General features: G+C 34.9%; 1 protein-coding gene across 7 annotated transcripts in view; it reads left to right on the top strand.

The window, feature by feature from the left end:
- LOC145977994 (prominin-like protein) overlaps window positions 1–6,787 on the top strand; it is a 174,474-nt gene extending 167,687 nt beyond the window's left edge. For all 7 annotated transcript variants that reach the window (XM_083110352.1, XM_083110355.1, XM_083110358.1 and 4 more), the window contains one exon: window positions 1,460–6,787. In XM_083110352.1, the coding sequence (XP_082966478.1) occupies window positions 1,460–1,472 (13 nt within the window). In that variant the 3' untranslated portion in view covers window positions 1,473–6,787. The remainder of the gene's footprint in view (window positions 1–1,459) is intronic.
- Window positions 6,788–19,660: the final 12,873 nt, after the last annotated feature.

Here is a 19,660-nt window from a genome sequence, read left to right on the forward strand (position 1 = left end):
CCAATGTTAATTCGACATTATCTATTCCGGTGGTGAACATCAAAGCTACGATAGAATTGTGATTTTATTACAAATCTGATGCACCAACCATCTACTCCAATTCTGCACTATGCTCTGCTCCATTTAAGTTATGATTTCTAATTCCATTCCCACCACTGGCACAAAATTATTGTTTAACTGAAGATGAGAAACACACAATGATCAAAGGTCTAATTCACATCTTATGCTAACAAAAAACCATTATCACTAACACTTGGAGAATTATTAGAATTTTCAGGCTGCAAATTTTATCACTTTGTGTGGTGCTGAATGTTTGTTCAGAGCTTCTTGACTTTCATTGTAAGTACTCTCAGAGTTTTGCAGTTCTCTTCAGATTGGGCATCTCGTTCCACAAAATTAGCTCTGAAATTGCATCATTTGTAAGTAAATAATATAATGGATAATTTTACTAATGTTTCGGTGTCCCTTCATTTTATGGTTCTTTTTTAAAAAAGACTGAAATGCGCACACTTTTTGTGCAGGATGGAAGGTGATATAAAGTAGCTAAGTATTAATGTTATTTTATGTTTCTTTTCTGCTACTTTTGGTTTATTGCAGTGATGAGGATGAATGATGATTACATGAAATGAATGAAGGGAAATCTCAGGCTGGGAAAGGAAATCATGATAAATTGTGTACAGTTGATTCAAAAATCATCCTGTAAGACATTTTCTCTCTTTAGGACATAGAAACAACTAACTGAATCAGTTATAAGATGTTCTCACTTAAATATTAGTTTTCAAATACATTTGAAACACAAATTGCCTTGAAGATGTTTTCTCGGGATATCAGCCAGGTGATTTCTGAATTGGCTTCAGAGAGCTAACGTCATGCTCATCTTCAGGGATTGAAAACCCGAGAAAACTTCATCATTATTCACTACCAGGAACGCTTCAAGAATTACAAATTGCTTTGTTTTAGAATGTGCCAGAAGCCAAAAATTATTACTTTCTTAAAAAAAATTCGGAAATGGGAACTTTGCATGCACAAGTTAGGCTATTAAGAATTCTAACTATTTAAATATAAATTGACATTTTAATTTTTGTCTTGGTGTTACTCCGAATCGTCATAATTGATAAGCAGTTTGCAAATTGAAAACAAAAGAAAGAAGCAAACAGATTTGACTATTTGCATACATGGTTCCAGCTGTGAGTGTGTGTCTGTCAACCATCCTCACCCTTCATTTGAATCTGTTTCATGGTCATCTTTCACGATGCATATTTAAAGAAATACAGTTTTCTTATGTGCTAACAACAAAATGCATGTATTTGGTTAAAAATCTTGATTGTGTGATGTATATCTGACCTACAAGCATGCTAGCATTCTGCATGCCGTTGTATGCTTTAGAACTGTTCTCATGAAGTGTGAATCCATGCATTCTGTAGCGTGATCTCTCGTATGTGTTTTCTCTTCAATGTAGGGACACGAAGTAGTGATGAAGAGAATGATGGGAGCAAGGTACGGGGAAGAAACCACCCAGCCACGTGGTAGCGACTCGACCATATTTACGTACCAGAAACTGGATGCCTTAGAAACAAAGCTGTACAAAGGAAGCAAGATGGCCGTTCTAGGCCCGTCGTGGCGACGAGAAAGACGCCGGCTGCGGCTGTAATTGGACATTTCGGAAGTGAAAGAAAAACAAGGAAATGTGCAGAGCATATTGGTTATTAGCTTTGCAGTATTTTTCTTCATATCTATGTGTTAGAAATAAGTATTTAAGACATGTTTAACCCTTTAGAGTTTTTTGATGTGATTAATTGAATGAGCACGGTATTCATTGTTGGAGACTTCTTTGTTGCTTTGAGGTTCGGAAAATGAGCCTCATCGACAGTGAAATAGAACAGCGTGTACCACTATGTTTAAGTTCAATGTACTATAGTGTAATTATAAGTTGTTTAAACAGCGTATACATCAGAGTGTGGCTTCTGGTTTGAAATTTGCTCCTCGTAACTATGCACAAATGAATGTGTGCAGAAAGACATAAATGGCTCTGTGAGTGCATGTGTGTGTGTGTAAGAGTAATTCCCATTATTAATTAATACATATTGCATTCCTGTAAGGATATATATAATATTTCTTTGTTGCCAAACATCATTGTAGAGGGTGGTCAGGAAATTAGATTTCAGCAACCTTCCATAATGTTGCTCTCGTTCGATGACATTTAGTCATGCTCATAATTGATCACCCTGTACATATAACCAAAAGAATTATACTGCCAGTATCTTGGTTTGTGATTGTTTTCACCTGTATTTCCAAAGACCTTGACAATCATCGCCCTCTTCCTTCACCCTACATTTTCCCATTTCAAGAGAGCCCTTTCGAAAGAGAAGCGAAGATTTGGAACTGTATAATGCTGCTACACGCCGTCCGAATAAATGTGCAAAAGGAATTCAAAAGCTGAGTTATTTATCTAGGAATAAAATTTCTCTGTATGCTATTAGTCTGTAAAATGTAGTGGTAAAAATATAAACATATTTTTGAAAAGAAACTGCAGTTATTAGATTGTTGTAGATTAATTTTCCCAGGTTTAGTGAAATTGGAGTAAACAGACACATACATTTATCCCTCCAAAATGTGCTGTATGTAAAACTTGTGAAGAAAACAACAAATAGTACAATTTCCAGCAATGAGGTTACATTGAATGTCAATTTTATCTGTCGTGTAGTACAATTTCAGTGATTATAAAAGTTGAACTTGAGTCCAGTGAAGTCTTTCATAGGAAGTATAGATGTTTAAAACATAACCGTGAGGTAACTCTGTTCGAGTAGCTAGTGAAATGATACATACATATATTTTCTTCATTAAAAATTTAGATTCTGTGGTCATTTAGAGTAGATTGGTTCCAAGTCTTCTAAATGTTTCAGAGTAGTTGTGATATTTTTAAAACTGTGTCGGAGTTCATTACCAAGTTCAAACGTAGATATTGAAAAAAGTATTCCAAATATTGCCCTTAATGTTCTGCACCAGAATACATATTTTTAAAGAAAGGTGGGGATAAAATCAGCATTGCCGCTATATATTTTAAGTTATTGTACATTCACAGTGTTCATTGGAGGCATTTCACAGCGACATTCCATATTCAGTTACAATGCAGGTGTTTTGTATTCTTGCAAGGCGTGCGTGTGCGTGAATGGCATGTCTGGGTGTGCACAATGTGTTCTGCCTGTAGGGATTGCACAAACCTAACTTTTGTTTGTGTCCGAGAAAAGTTTATAATGCCGGGAAATTATTGTGATGTAAAAAAAGTATAGATGTGAATAGACAGTGAAACGTTTTTCTGCAATGGCATTATGTAAAAATATGAACTTTTTAAATGAAGATCACAAATTTCAGATACTGTGTGGTTGATAAAAACAGGCAATTTTGGATATGCTAGGGATATAATTATTCATTCTTTTAGTATTATCTGTGGTATTCTGTTACTACATTAAATATATTACAGTATGTGAAAAGATTTGAGAATTGATAATGTCCAATCAAGACTGCATGCTAATAATAAATAGCCCCTGCCCTCCTGGGTAATCCAAAAAGATCATTAAAACAATGAAGCAAAACTAGCACCCTCCAAGACATTCAATGGGTCACATTGTTGCCATATGTAGTCTTAGGTGAGAAACAACGGAACTTCCCATTCCAAACTATACCAGGGACTTCTTGCAGGTACAGTTAAATTCAACCACCTTTCACATACTGTAACTTGATTTCTTTCCACATTTTGTTCTAAAATGCATTTTTCAACATTTCCCCTGGATTTAATTATAACTTTTGCATGTAAAAAATTTAAGTGCAAGTTTTGATATGCTTTGAGAATTGCATTTAGCTAGAATCTTTAAATCAATTTCAGTATTAGGGAGAGCTCAAAGTTGCAGCTAAAAATTTCCTTCTGTCTCCTTCATTGTCACCATGTTAAACCATGCAAGCATTTCTCCTCCCCTTGGGAATTTCCACTTCAGGCAGAACAGAATAAGAAAGCAATCTCGTTATATTGAGGCAGAATTTGTAAAGAATATATAATGGGATGAAGAGAAACAAGTCATCCTCCATATAAAACCCTGAAACTGCCCACCCCATGTTCTGGGGGGTATGGCACCAGCACACTAGCCAACATCACAATGAGCTGCTTCAATAAGACATGCACAAAAATAAAAATATGCATTGTTTGGGTGTGACCTCTGTCAGCAGATGATTTCTTCCTAACATGGGACGGATATTATTTAATAAGGAACAACAGTTACGCACAAAAATCTAGCAAGAGTCAATGAGAGGACGTTGGCATTCCCACACTGATGCAATTGCAGAAATACTTTTTGCTTTTCTCGCCACAACAGGCAAATTGGAATTAGTGTGCGATACTTGGCACAATAATAAACCGAATGCAGGTCACTATAGGAGATTCTTGAAGATTGCTGGGATTTTTCCTTTTATTCTGAACTACGTATTCTTTCAAACTAGTGTGCATCTCAACATGCAGAACTATTAACATGAATACAATTTCTATGGGAACATACGTGATATCTTTTCAGCATTTCAATCTGTTGTCTCACTAACACATTAGAATTAAGTTCAGATGATATAAATACAGTGGAACCATTTCTACTACTCGAATACAATATGATGCAACTTTTCCCACATTATCATTTTTAGTCACTGTAGGTTCCACTGTATAAAGTATTCACATATTAACAAAGAATCAGCGTTTCATTTAAAATAAGAAACCATGAAATTTTGAACAAAAACAATTGAATACATATTTCAGTAGACTACTTCCATTTTCTGCATGTTGCTAGAATGAAGTTGCAAATCAAATGCTCAAACTAGAAAAGTAGCCAGTAGGTTGCTATATTAACTTTTGTGTAGAATTACAGGTCAAAAATCCACTCGCACCATAATATAAATTCTTTCCAAATCCCCAATACATGGGGACGTGAAGTTTTCGTTTTATTTTCCCCTAAGTTTTGATGTTATTTTTTACTGCAATTCGATGTTATTTTTCGCAGTTTAGGACAAGATTCAGTGTTATTAATTTAATATCAATGTTGTTATTACATGCATTTTTACTGTTCCTTCTAAGCTTAAGATTTTCACATTCTTTTGGTTTTGGAAAATGGAGGCGAATTTTAGTTTTAATGACAAAAAATATATGGCTTACCTTTGTGAGATATGACCCCATTTCTTCCATTTGGAAAACTATTTCAACTCATCAGCCACTAAATATGTTTATTGAATGAAAACACACAAATCTTTGAACACAATATTATGCACATCACGATTTCCCTAACAATGCCAAAAAATCCATCTGCGATGTCAAAATACCATTTAATGACACACATACATCCTCCCCTGTACCCCGAAACACAACAGGTGCTTCTCCCAGAAAAGTTTTCCGTTCCTGTGAAATTGCCCTTAAAGGAAGATCCCTCCGAGTGAATTCTATTCTCTTACACTGTCAGTCATGTCTGCTCCAAACTGCAATAAATGAAACGTGACAATCTCTTTTGAATCGAACTATCACCAGCAAGACTAGAAATGACAGATCTGTCTGCTGTTTATGTTGAATATTTCGCAGCATTTTTTTTTTGCCTTAAAGTGAAAAACTTGGTGTTATTCTGAAAAATGGCAGAATTCGCGTTATTTTGCGATTCCGTAACACCGAAAACTTGCTTTTAAACACTTTATTTTGCTAGTCTCAACTGTTTGTGTTATCGTTAAAACGAAAACTTCACGTCCTTACCAATACAATAACTACTGTTGTTTTGTACACAAATATTTCCAAATTTGAATGAAGAAAACAGAAATTTATACATAATTTTCTCTTAAGTGTTTTGTAGCTTTTTGTTGTAGATTTGCAATAAGCAATCGAGTAAGCTAGAGCAGTTAAGACAAATGTAACGAGTTGCTCATCTGTTCTCAACATGGCTGTTTACTTGAAATCAAATGAAATGCATCTTGCGATACAAGCCATGTAGCATTGGAGCTGAAATCAAGATATAACTGCCGAACTATATTCTAGTAGGCGTTTTTCAGTTATGATATGGAACAAATGAGAAACAAACCTGCTCAATATTAGTTCCAAATGTTTGAGTAGTTTTATTTTTTATTGGGTGCTGCTCAAGGTCGACAATATTTGTTCTGGATGGGTGCAGAGAAAGTGAGTGGGACAATATGGAATAAGTTGAATGTGGGGCAAGTTGAAGTCTCATCTGGTAAATGATCATATGTTTGAGAAAGTGTACCTAAAGGCTGTGTAATTTTATTTAATTGTATTATACATATAAATATGTATGTGACCATGTGTGTTTCTTATATATAATATACATTTCTCTCTGTATAGACATTTTTGAAACAGGCAAGTTTGTTTTCAAATATTTGAGTGGAAATTTACAAGGCAAGAAATAGTTGATGGTAGGAAAAGAGACGGAAGTGTGTCGTAGTCAAAACTTATATTTTGTAAGCTCCTCTCTCCGTTGTAAAAAGATGTCAGAACAACACCCTAATGAAATAAAACGTACTGTAATTGAAGATTACTGTTGAAACTTATTTACAGATTGGTTTGCAAATAAATATAAAATATGCCTTTTACATTTTTCCCTTGTTAATGTTGAATGATATTTTGTTACTGTGGGGTGTTTACAAAGAAAACATTATTCTTAAATTCTATTTGGTAATTACATGTTCTGTTGCAACAAGCAAGCCATCTTCCATGTATATTTTAATGAAGTTTGCTATTTTTAAAAATAAAATTATTTATCATGATTATTATGTAATATTTATTACCCTTAACCAACTGGGTTTTGAACAACTCCTTCAAGAACGTTCGTGCTCAAAAATTTAGATCGCTCACAGTGTTCTCTCTAACATTCTGGCACTGCAAAAGGAATCAAGCAATGAATAGGGTAGCGCTTGAGGATACTACATCTGCGTTTGCCAAATGCAGCTTCCAATTGTCTGACAAATGAATGGGAAAGTGGAGAAAAGTAACCAAATCCCCAACCTCTGCAGGAAATAAGAAAGAAGAGCTGCTCGACATTCATTGGAAGAATTGGGGGGCAGGAGACATCATAGGCACCAAATTATAACACTAATACGTGGGTTCGAAATTTAATAGTTGCAACTAATATTCTCAAATGATACAAAAGAGAGATACCTCTGGAAAGTTTTATAGCTCTTCGATGTAGTGACCAGCATTGTGCACAACTGTTGCCAGTGATGTGGAAGTCGTAGTATTTCTGTAGCAGTGTTTGAATAGAGTGGTCTATTGCCTGAAAAATCTCTGGAACAGTTCGGAAGCGAATGCCCTTCATCTTAGGGATCAAATCAGTCACAGGGACTGGCAAAGTATCTGCCAGCCCCATCGAGCAGGTTATGTTCCAATAATGAACAGTAGTACTGCACATTGACTGTGTCCTGGAGGTACGGCGAGAATCTCAAGAACTTTAACATTAGTGTGGTTCTGACTACACAACTTTAGACTGCCAACTCCGATACTCTATTCCTCTCGTCACTGCTCATGCATCTAGTGTTGGAAGGAAGAGTCCATTTACTGGGAGGTAGCTTAGGTATCAAATTAACATGTGCTATAAGTAAGAAGCACCAGTTCAGTTTCAAGGCGTTGACACACTTATATTTTTTTCATAAGTTTTGAAATAAAATAAAAATATCAGAGATTTATATAAAGGTGTAAATGAATTTGGAAAGGGATGACAACCTAAAGTAAACTTGAAAAACAAAAAAAAAAACTTTTTTGGCTTACCCAAGTGATGTTTTAATAACCTTTTAAATGTTCATGTAGGAGATAAATCAGAAGTAAATGAAATACAGACAGCAGAAACTTTAGTTCCAGAACCTAACTTGACTGAAGTTAAAGATGCTATTGAAAGGCTAAATAATAACGAAGCACCTGGCATTGATTTAATACCAGCAGAGTTGATTAAATATGCTGGGAATTTGTTAATATGTCAAATTCATAAATTAATTTGTTTAATATGGAATAAAGAAGAAATCCCTCAACAGTGGAAAGAATCCATAATTGTTCCTGTGTTTAAAAAATGTGATAAAATGAACTGCAATAATTACCGTGGAATTTCTCTACTCTCAACAACATATAAAATATTATCTAACATTCTTTTAACAAGAATGTATATGCTAATTCAATTATAGGTGATTGTCAATATGGATTTAAACGTAACTGATCAAATTTATCACATCAGACAGACACTTGAGAAGAAGTGGGAATATAATCAAAATGTTCATCAGCTATTCATTAATTTTAACAAAGCACATGATTCAGTCAGAAGAAATAAATTATATAATATATTAGTCGAGTTTGGAATACCTAAGAAGCTTGTTAATATGATGGGTTAAAACAAGGAGATGCGTTATTGTTAGAAAGGTAAAAGAAACTAATGAAGGACTAAAATTAAACAGTGTTACTCAGCTGTTAGCATATGCAGATGATGTAGACTTACTGGGGGATGATGTGAATACAACTAGCCTTCTTAAACCCGAAGGTTCATGGCTGCAGCAACACAGGCCTTCCATCTGTCCCTATCTTGAGCAAGATCTATATACTCTTTTTCCATCCCTACCGATTTCCTTTAGGTCCATCTCAACGTTGTCCCTCCATCTTCGTCTTGGCCTTCCTACAGGTCTCTTACCATCAGGTTTCCCAACAAGAATCCTGTAAACTCCTCTTTCCTCTCCCATTCGTGCCACATGACCTGCCCACCTAAGTCTTCTTGATTTAATTATTCTAATAATATCTGGACATTAATAGAAATTATGTAGTTCTAAATTATGTAACCTTCTCCACTCACCTGTCTCCTCATCCCTTTTAGGTCCAAAGATTTTCCTAAGGATCTTAGTTTCAAATACTCTCAATTTATGTTCCTCTTTCAATGTAAGGGACCAAGTTTCACACCCATATAATACTACAGGCAAAATTACTGTTTTGTATATTTTAACTTTTAGTTTCTTGGATATTAAACGAAGAGAAAAGTAACATGCATTTCCAGAATTAAGCGTACTTTTTATTTCCTCTTTAATATAATTTTCATTTGTTAATATTACTCCTAAGTATTTGAATTTGGAAACTGGTTCAAACGAGTTGTTATCAATAATTAGATTTTGATTATTACCTAACACTTGGTTTCGGCCTGTAAGCATATATTTAGTTTTATCTTTGTTAACTTCCAAACCTATCTCTTTAGCAGTTTTGAAAAATATTTTAGCATTATTCTTAATTGTATTTATATCATCCCTAATAAGTCTACATCATCTGCATATGCTAACAACTGAGTCACACCATTTAATTTTAGTCCTTCGTTAGTTTCTTTTACCTTCCTAACAGCATATTCTAAGGCAAAATTAAAGAGCAATGGAGATAATGCATCTCCTTGTTTTAATCCATCCTGAATTGTAAATTTGTTAGATACACGAATTTTACTTTCTGTTTCACTGGTGCATACTTTTATCTTACTAACAAGCTTCTTAGGTATTCCAAACTCTACTAATATATTATATAATTTATCTCTTTTGACCGAATCATATGCTTTTTTGAAATCAATGAATAGCTGATGGACATTTTGATTATATTCCCACTTTTTTTAAAGTGTCTGTCTGATGTGAAAAATTTGATCTGTAGTTGATCTGTTATGTTTAAATCCACATTGATAATCACATATAATTTCATTAGCATATGTGGTTAGTCTTATTAAAATAATGTTAGATAATATTTCATGTTGTTGAGAGCAGTGAAATTCCAAGGTAATTATTGCAGTTCATTTTATCACATTTTTTAAACATGGGAACAATTATGAATTCTTTTTACTGTTGAGGGATTTCTTCTTTATTCCATATTAAACAAATTAGTTTATGAATTTGACATATTAATGAATTTCCACCATATTTAATTAACTCAGCTTTTATTAAATCAATGCCAGGTGGTTAGTTATTCTTTAGCCTTTTAATAGCATCTTTAACTTCAGTCAAATTAGGTTCTGGAACTAAAGGTTCTGCTGTGTGTACTTCATTTACTTCTGATTTATCTCCTACATGAACATTTAAAAGGTCATTAAAGTAGTTCTTTCATCTATTTAGAATATTGCTTGGGTCAGTTAGAAAATCACAGTCTTTATCTTTTATCAAGTTTACTTTAGGTTGCCACCCCTTTCTAAATTCATTTACACCTTTATATAAATCTCTGATATTTTTGTTTTTGCTGTTTGTTTCAATTTCGTTAATTTTACTTGTCAAGTAATCTCTTTTTTTACTTCTAAACGTGCGGTTAACTTCTCGCTTTATTCTATTATAATTGTTTAGATTTGTATCATCAGAGTTATTTAACCACCTAAGTCTAGCCTGATTTCTTATTTCTATTAGATTATAACATTCATTATCAAACCATGGCTTACTTTTTCTCGGTTTATGGTATCCTATACTTTCTTTAGCTGCTGATTCTATTGCATTACGTATGTGCTCCCAATTCTTATTTACGTCCGTTTCATTTATATTTTCATCATCATTTAAATCCTGCAAAATATCAAATCTATTTGACAGTTTAATTTGGTAATCTTTCTTGACTGCCACGCGGGAGTCAGATGTAAATACAGTTAAAAATAATGCTAAAATAGTTTTCAAAGCAGCTAAAGAGAGAAGTTTGGAAGTTAGCAAAGAGAAAACTAAATATATGATTACAGGTCAAAACAAAGTGTTAGGTAATAATCAAAATCTAATTATTGATAACTCGTTTGAACCAGTTTCCAAATTCAAGTACTTAGGAGTAATACTAAAAAATGAAAATGATATTAAAGAGAAAATGAAAAGCAGGCTTAATTCAGGAAATGCGTCTTCTCATTTAATATCTAAGAAACTAAAAGTTAAAATATACAAAACAGTAATTTTGTCTGTAGTATTATATGGATGTGAAACTTGGTCCCTTACATTGAAAGAGGAACATAAATTGAGAGTATTTGAAAATAAGATCCTTAGGAAAATCTTTGGACCTAAAAGGGACGAGGAGACAGGTGAGTGGAGAAGGTTACATAATTTAGAACTACATAATTTCTATTAATGTCCAGATATTATTAGAATAATTAAATCAAGAAGACTTAGGTGGGCAGGTCATGTGGCACGAATGGGAGAGGAAAGAGGAGTTTACAGGATTCTTGTTGGGAAACCTGATGGTAAGAGACCAGTAGGAAGATGAAGGGATACTGTTGAGATGGACCTAAAGGAAATTGGTAGGGATGGAAAAGAGTATATAGATCTTGCTCAGAATAGGGACAGATGGAAGGCTTGGTAGGTTTAAGAAGGCTGTAGAGTTAGTTATTTTATTCTTTACCCTCTGTTGGTATACTGGTTTCAGAGAAACTTGGTTGGTATAGGTGTGAGCTTGGCAATCACATACGGATTTCATAGTTTTTTTTTGTTTTTTTTTTCGAATATCGTTTTACATTTATCACATTAAAAACAGACAGTTTATAAATATATATTGGCTTTTGCCTAACATATATCACTCGCATGTTAAAATTTATCTTATTTATTACATAACAAAATGATATTATTTTTTTTCAACATTTAATGTGTGAGAGAATTTATCGCGGGAAACAGGGGTGCCCACAGGGGGGATTCATGATGCACCTGCGTCATGGGAATTTTTGATTCACCAGCCTTTTGAGGCTGGGGTAAATTGACGTCATGGTAATTTTAAAAAGTCATTAATTCTCGATGTTTTCTGCATTGTAAATGTCTGGAACTTATCGGAAATTGTTAGTTTTTGTACCAGAAATGATAACTCGTTTGAACCAGTTTCCAAATTCAAGTACTTAGGAGTAATACTAAAAAATGAAAATGATATTAAAGAGAAAATAAGAAGCAGGCTTAATTCAGGAAATTAAAGTGAAAATGATGTGTATAATTCGAGATTTCCAGAGCTTCAGGAAATTAGAAACATTAGCTAGGGGCGTGCGGGATCCCGAAAAGTCGGGACCGGGATCGGGAAAAAATTTCCCGTCCCGATCCCGACTTCGGGAAATGACTTCCCGACCTTGACTTTCCGATCCCGAGCAGTCTGGAAATACCGAACGGTCATTTAAAAAAGTAGTTAATTGTAGACGTTTTCTGCGTTGTAAGTGTCTTGAACTATCGGAAATTGTTAGTTTTTATTCCACAAATTCAAAAACAATCACTTGAAGTTAATATGACGTGTAGATTTCGAGATTTCCAGAGCTTCGGGAAATTTCGAACATTTCCCGTCCCGAAAATTTCCCGAGAAGAGAAAAAAGAAAAGGAAGAGGGTAAGAAGGAGAGAAAGAAAGAATGAAGGAAGGAAGAAAAGAAAGATAGAAAGAAGGAAAGATGGAAAGAAGGAAGGAACGAAGGAAAGAAAATGAATAGAAGGAAAGAAAGAAAGAAGGAAAGAAGAAAAGAGAGATAGAAAGATAGAGAAAGAAAGGGGAAAGAAGGAGAGATAGAAGAAGAAAGAATGAAAAAGAAGGAAAGAAATAAAGCAATAAGGAAAGAAAGAAAGAAAGAAGTAAGGAAAGAAAGAATGAAAGAAAATGGACACAAGGAAAGAGAAAGGTGGAAAGAAAGAGAAAGGAAGGAAGAAAGAAAAGAGATAGATAAAGAAAAGAAAGAGGAATGGAAAGAGTGAAAAATAAAGATGAAAGGAAAGAAGAAAGAAAGAAAGAACGAGGGAAAGAAAGATAGAAGAAAAGAAGGAGAAAAGGAAAGAAGGAAGGAAAGAACGTAAGAGAACAAGTAAGAACGAATGAAAGATAGAAAGAAAGATGGAAGGAAATAGGGAAGAAAGGAGAGAAGGAAGGAAAGAACGAACGAAGGAAAGAAAGGAGGATAGAAAAGTAAATGAGAAGGAATTAAAGAAGAACGAAGAAACGAGAACAGGAAAGTAAGAACGAAGGAAAGAACGAAAGATGAGAGAAGGAAAGAAAGAATGAAAGAACGAAAGAAAGATCGAAGGAAAGTAGGAGAGAAAGAAGGAGAGAGGGAAAGTAAGAATGAAGGAGAAAGATAGAGAAAGAAAGACAAGAAGGAAAGAAAGAACTAAAGATATATCGAAGGAAAGAAAGAAGGAAAGAAGGAAAGTAGGAGAGAAGGAAGGAAAGAAGGAGAAAAAAAGGATAAAGGAAAGAAAGAAAGGATAGAGTGAAAAAGATGAAGAAAGAATGAAACAAATAAAGAATGAAAGAAGGAACGTACTAGAGAGGGAAAGAAAGAAAGAAGGAGAAAAAGAAAGAAGAAAGGGAAAGGTATGAAGAAGAGAGAAGGAAAGAAGGATGAAAGATAAAAGAAAAAGGTAAGGAAAAAGAGAATAGGAAATAAAGAACGAAGGAAAGAAAAAGAAAGAAGGAGATATGGAAAGAAAAAGAAAGAAGGAATGAACGAAAGAAAGAAATATTTAAAGAAGGAAGAAAGGTGAGAAGGAAAGAGATAAGGAATGATAGAGGAAAAACAAAGAAAGAAAGAAAGATGGAAAGTAATGAAGAATGAAGTTAAGGTGAGAAGGGAAGAGAGAAGGAAATAAAGATGGAAAGAAAGGAGAGAAGGAAAGAAAAGGCAGGAAAGAAAGAAAGATAGATGGAAAGAAGGAAGGAAATAAGGAAGAAAGGAAAGAAAGAATGAACGAAGGAAAGAAGGAAAGAAAGAAAGTAATAAGGAAAGAAAGAAAGTAATAAGGAAATAAATAAAAAGAAGAAGGAAAGAAAGAAATAAGGAAAGAGAGAATGAATGAAAAAAACGAAAGAAAGAAAGAAACAAGGAATGATAGAGAATGGATAGGAAAAGAAGCAAAGAGAGAAAGATAGAAAGAAAGGAAGGATGAAAAAAGATGGGAGAGATTGAAAAATAAAGAGAAAGAAAGGGGAAAGAAGGAAAGAAAGAGAAAGAAGGAAATAAAGAGAACTACTTTATCTATTTCTTTCTATCCTTTCTCCTTTCCTTCATTCTCTCTTTCCTTAGATCTTTCTTTCCTTCATTCGATCTCTCGTTCATTCCTTCATTCGTTCCATCTTTCCTTCTTTCTTTCTTTCTCACCTTCTTTCTTACCTTCTTTCTTTCATTCCTTTTTCTATCTCTCTTTCCTATCTCTCTCCATTTTTCTTTTTCCTTCCTTCTTTCCTTCCTTGTTTCCTTCCTTCATTTTTCCTTCTTTCTTTTCTTTCCTTCTTCCGTTCTTTCTTTCTTTATCTTTCCATCTTCCGTCCTTTCTTTCCTACTATCCTTTTTTCCTTATTTCTTTCTTTTTCCTTCGTTCTTTCTCTCTTTCGTTCTTTCTATTTACCTTTCCATCGTTCTTCCTTTGTTTCTTTCGTTCCTTCTTTCCTTTTCATTATTCTCCCTTTCCTTGCTTCTTTTTCTTTCTCTCTCCTTCTTTCTTTCTTTCCTTCGTTTTTATTTTTCTATCTTTTTCCTTATTTTTTCTCTTTCCTTATGTCTTTCTATCTTTTCTTCTTATTTCTTTATTTTTTCCGTTTTCTCGTTCGAAAAATGGAAGGAAAGAAAGGGAATAGGAAACAAAGAACAAAGGTAAAGAAAGAAAGAAAGAAAGAAAGAAGGAGAGAAGGAAAGAAACAAAGAAATCAAGAGAAGGAATGAAAGGAAATAAGAAAAAGATGGCAAGAAACTTAGAAGGTAAGAATGAAAGTAAGAAAGTAAGAAGGAAACGCACGCAAGAAGGAAAGAACGATTGATAAAAAGAGGGAAAGAAGGAACGAAGGAAAGCGAGAAGGAAGGAAAGAAGATAGGATAGAAAAGAGAAAGAAAGAAGAAAGAACGAAAGAAAGAAAAAGAAAACGAAGGGAGAACAGAAGGAATTAAAGAAAGAAAGAAGGAAGAGAACAGGAAAGAAAGAACGAAGGAAAGAAAGAAAGAAGAGAGAAGGAAAGAAGGATGAAAGAAAAACGGAAGGAAATAAAGAGGAAAGGAAAGAAAGAGAAAAAGAAGGAGATGGAAAGAAAGAAAGAAAGAAAAGAAAAGGAAAGAACGAAAGAAATAAATAAATAAATGAAGGAAGGCGAGAAGGAAAGAGATAAGGAAGGAAGGAAAGAAAGAAAGAACGAAGGAAGGAAAGAGAGAAATTAAAAAAGAAGGAAGGAAAGAAAGAAATAAGGAAAGAACGAATGAATGAAAAAGGACGAAAGAAAGAAAGAAGGAATTATAGAAAATGGATAGAAGCAAGGAGAGAAAGATGCGTATCGTACCCAAGGTATTGGGTAAGAAGTATAAAGTCTTAGCATAGCAGGTAGCAGAGAAAGGAATGCTGAATAAGTAATCAGGCAAAGGTCAGGTGATTGACTTGGAAGGCGTATGTGGCATGGGAGTTGGAAGGGAGATAGAATGGGCAGTTGGCGAGAATACTTGAGAAGGAAAGTGGAGAACGATTATTAGAAAGGCGGTCAGACAGTGACATTTGAGAGGACAAGTATAGGAATGATCTTCATCTATTTGTAAGGCAAGTTCTAAACCAATCCATATCGGTTCAGTCATGGAGAGTATAAAACCCATATCTAACCTAAGTTAATTTCTATCGCCATTCCTTTAAATGTAACCTCTTGCATTTATCACATTTATGCCAAGCGAGTGATACCCATCTGAGAGATGAATGAGAAATAACTACATCACCCAATTCAATCTAGAGGTTCTTGGTTCGATCCCAAACGTAGCATGGGAGTTGCGCTACGACTCCCCTCGCGCGCATAAAGGAAGGACGAAAGAAAGAAGATGGGATAGATAGAAAAATAAATAGAAAGAAGGGAAAAATGGAAAGGAGGAGGACGAAGGAAATAATGAGAGAACTACTTTCTCTCTTTCTTTCTATCCTTTCTCCTTTCCTTCATTCTCTCTTTCCTTCATTATCTCTTTCCTTAGATCTTTCTTTCCTTCATTCGATCTCTCCTTCTTTCCTTCTTTCGTTCCATCTTTCCTTCGTTCCTTGTTTCTCACCTTCTTTCTTGCCGTTTTTCTTTCAGTTTTTATTTATCTCTCTTCTCTATCTCCAATTTTCTTTCTTCCTTCCATCTTTCCTTCCTTCTTTCTTTCCTTCCTCCGTTCTTTATATTTCCTTCTTCCGTTCTTTCTTTCCTTCTCTCCTTTTTTCCTTCTATCCTTTTTCCTTCGTTTTCTCTTCCATTCTTTTTTTCTCTTTTCGTTCTTTCTATCTACCTTTCCTTCGTTCTTCCTTTGTTTCTTTCGTTCCTTCTTTCCTTTTCTTTCTTTCATTCCATCTTTCCGTTTCTTTCTTTCTCCCTTTCCTTCTTTCTTTTTCTCTCTCTATTATTCTTTCTTTCTTTCCTTCGTTCTCTCGTTCAAAAAATGGAAGGAAAGAAAGAGAATAGGAAAGAAAGAACGAAGGAAAGAAAGCAAGAAAGAAGGAGACAAGGAAAGAAAGAAAGAAATAAAGAGAGAAGGAATGAAAGAAAATATGAAAAAAGATGGAAAGAAAGTAAGAAAAAAACAACAAGCGCCCTCGCTACGTCTCCGCCGCCCGCGCAAAATAGAAAACAACATGCTCAAAATTAGAAAATGAATCATGCGCGCCTCGCTACGACTTAGCCGCCCTTGCAAAGTAAAAAAAAAAAAATGCGCAAAATAAGAAAACAACATGCGCGCCTCGCTACGACTTTGCTGCCCGCGCAAAATAAAAAAAAAACAACATGCGCAAAATAAGAAAACAAATTGCGCGTCTCACTACGACTCCGCCGCCCGTGCACAATAAGAAACAACATGCGCAAAATAAGAAAACAAATTTCGCGTCTCACTACGACTCCGCCGCCCGTGCACAATAAAAAACAACATGCGCAAAATAAGAGAGCAACATGCGCGCCTCGCTAGTGAAAGCCACCTGCTAGAAAGTTCCAAGACAACTTTCTAATAGTCTGGAGGGAGTAATGTTTTGTGTATATATAATGCCCTGTTTTTGGTATCTTGTTACTTTTGTACTTGATACAGAGTGTGATGAAGACCTTGCTAGAAGGTTGAAACGTTACGTTTAGTTTATGTTTTTAATAAAATAAATTACTGCCTTGGTCAGCATATTTATATTTTTTTCATAATCATGGAAACAAGGCTTAATGGTGTTATGAGAAGGCATACTAGTATAATTGATGTTCGTTCACATAGATGTGCTGACTGTGCCCGAGACCATCATTTAGTAATTGCTAAATTAAGAGAAAGACTCGAAGTGATAAATCATAAGCATCAATATCTAAAAGTTATAAAATTTAATACAGGAAAATTTGATGATGAAAGAATTAAGAAAGATTACCAAATTAAACTGTCAAATAGATTTGATGTTTTGCAGGATTTAAATGATGATGAAAATATAAATGAAACAAACGTAAATAAGGATTCTGCAGAATTCAGAAAATTGTGACAACTTTTGCATTGTGTACAGAGATTCTTACAATCACAAGAAATATGTAAAATGAAAACAACATGCGCGCTTCGCTACGACTCCGCCGCTCGTGCAAAATAAAAAACAACATGCGCAAAATAAGAAAACAACATGCGCGCCTCGCTACGAGTCCGCCGCTCGTGCAAAATATAAAACAACATACGCAAAATTAGAAAACAAACATGCGCGCCTCGCTACGACTCCGCCGCCCTTGCAAAGTAAAAAGCAACAAGCGCAAAATAAGAAGAAAGCATGCGCGCCTGGCTACGAGTCCGCCGCGCGCGCACAATAAAAAACAACATGCGCAAAATAAGAAAACAAATTGCGCGTCTCACTACGACTCCGCCGCCCGTGCACAATAAAAAACAACATGCGCAAAATAAGAAAACAGCATGCGCGCCTCGCTAAGAGTCCGCCGCTCGTGCAAAATATAAAACAACATACGCAAAATTAGAAAACAAACATGCGTGCCTCGCTACGACTCCGCCGCCCTTGCAAAGTAAAAACCAACAAGCGCAAAATAAGAAGAAAGCATGCGCGCCTGGCTACGAGTCCGCCGCGCGCGCAAAATAAAAAAAGCAACATGCGCAAAATAACAAAACAACATGCGCGCCTCGCTACGACTCCGCCGCTCGCGCAAAATAAAAAACAACATGCGCAAAATAAGAAAACAAATTGCGCGTCTCACTACGACTCCGCCGCCCGTGCACAATAAAAAACAACATGCGCAAAATAAGATAGCAACATGCGCGCCTCGCTAGTGAAAGCCACCTGTTAGAAAGTTCCAAGACAACTTTCTAATAGTCTGGAGGGAGTAATGTTTTGTGTATATATAATGCCCTGTTTTTGGTATCTTGTTACTTTTGTACTTGATACAGAGTCTGATGAAGACCTTGCTAGAAGGTTGAAACGTTACGTTTAGTTTATTTTTTTAATAAAATAAATTACTGCCTTGGTCAGCATATTTATATTTTTCATAATCATGGAAACAAGGCTTAATGGTGTTATAATTGGACATTTTCCAAGGCTGATGAGGAAAATTAACAACTGGAAAGACTTGAAGAGGAAAGAAATACACAAAGACGAACAAGAAAAGTTTCTGAGAAAATGTTTGGAGAGAGGCACAGCGCCTAAAGGATTAAAAATAAGTAAGAAGGGAGTGGTTTGCAATACCAGGAGATGGAAGATATTGGTTCAGAAAATGTAAAAAGAACTGATATGGAATGAAATAATTGCAAGAAGAAAGGAGATAAAAATATTAAAGGAGAGCCTTAAAAGTTTTGAAAAAGCTATTGAAGATGGTCTCAACATTTTTACGAGAGAATATACATTTTACGAAATGAAAAGCTGGCAGGAGAAATTTAGAGAGAACATAAAAATAAAGTTGAAGAAGAAAGGAGAGGGACTAGGATGGAAAGAAGAAAGGGGAGAAAAGGAAGAAGAAGAGGATACCAGAAGAAGAGTTGTGGTAATAGGGAATGTAGACCTATCAAAAGAAGAGGAAGCTTTTTTAAAACTAGGAAGAGGTTTCAAAGTTAAAGAAAGAAATGTAGATTATGAGGAAGTTATATATGACATTGAAGAAGCAGTACTCCATATAAAAGAAGAATCAGCTAGAGACAGGATTAGAAGAAGAACAGCAGCTATACTGAAGAAAGAAATGGGAAAACAAGGAAAAGTAGATAATTTGAGTCAAAAAGAAAGGGAAGGGATGGAGAAAATCAAGAAAAGAAATGATGTGGTGATAGAGCAGGCAGATAAAGGAGGAGCAATTGTGGTGATGGAAAGATAATGGTACGAGAGGAAGTTTGAAGACCTAAAAGAAAACGGATATGAGGAGATTTATGGAACAGAAGAAGAACAAACTATAAAAGGAAGGGCCATACAAGACTGTAGGAGGAGTGGATTCAAGAAATGCATAAAGGAGACAGGAAGACTACCAAGTTTGAAGGGCTTTCCAAAGATACACGAAGAGGAGATAAAGTTAAGACCAGTAATGAATTGCAGAAACAATATTTTGGAACCCTTGGAGAAGAAATTGTAGAAAGTTATTGAAGTGTTAGTGACACAGCAAGAAAGCAGAGCAGTTAAGAACAGTGAGCAAGTAGTAGACCTCATAAAAGGACTTAAGTTAAATGAGATGAAGACGACAATGTTTAGCTTAGATGTAAAAGGTATGTTCCTAAGCATCAAGAGGGGACACGTTTTGGA

The sequence above is a fragment of the Lepisma saccharinum genome, chromosome 24 (assembly GCF_977018435.1).
Source record: "Lepisma saccharinum chromosome 24, izLepSacc3.1, whole genome shotgun sequence".
Classification (NCBI taxonomy): domain Eukaryota; kingdom Metazoa; phylum Arthropoda; class Insecta; order Zygentoma; family Lepismatidae; genus Lepisma; species Lepisma saccharinum.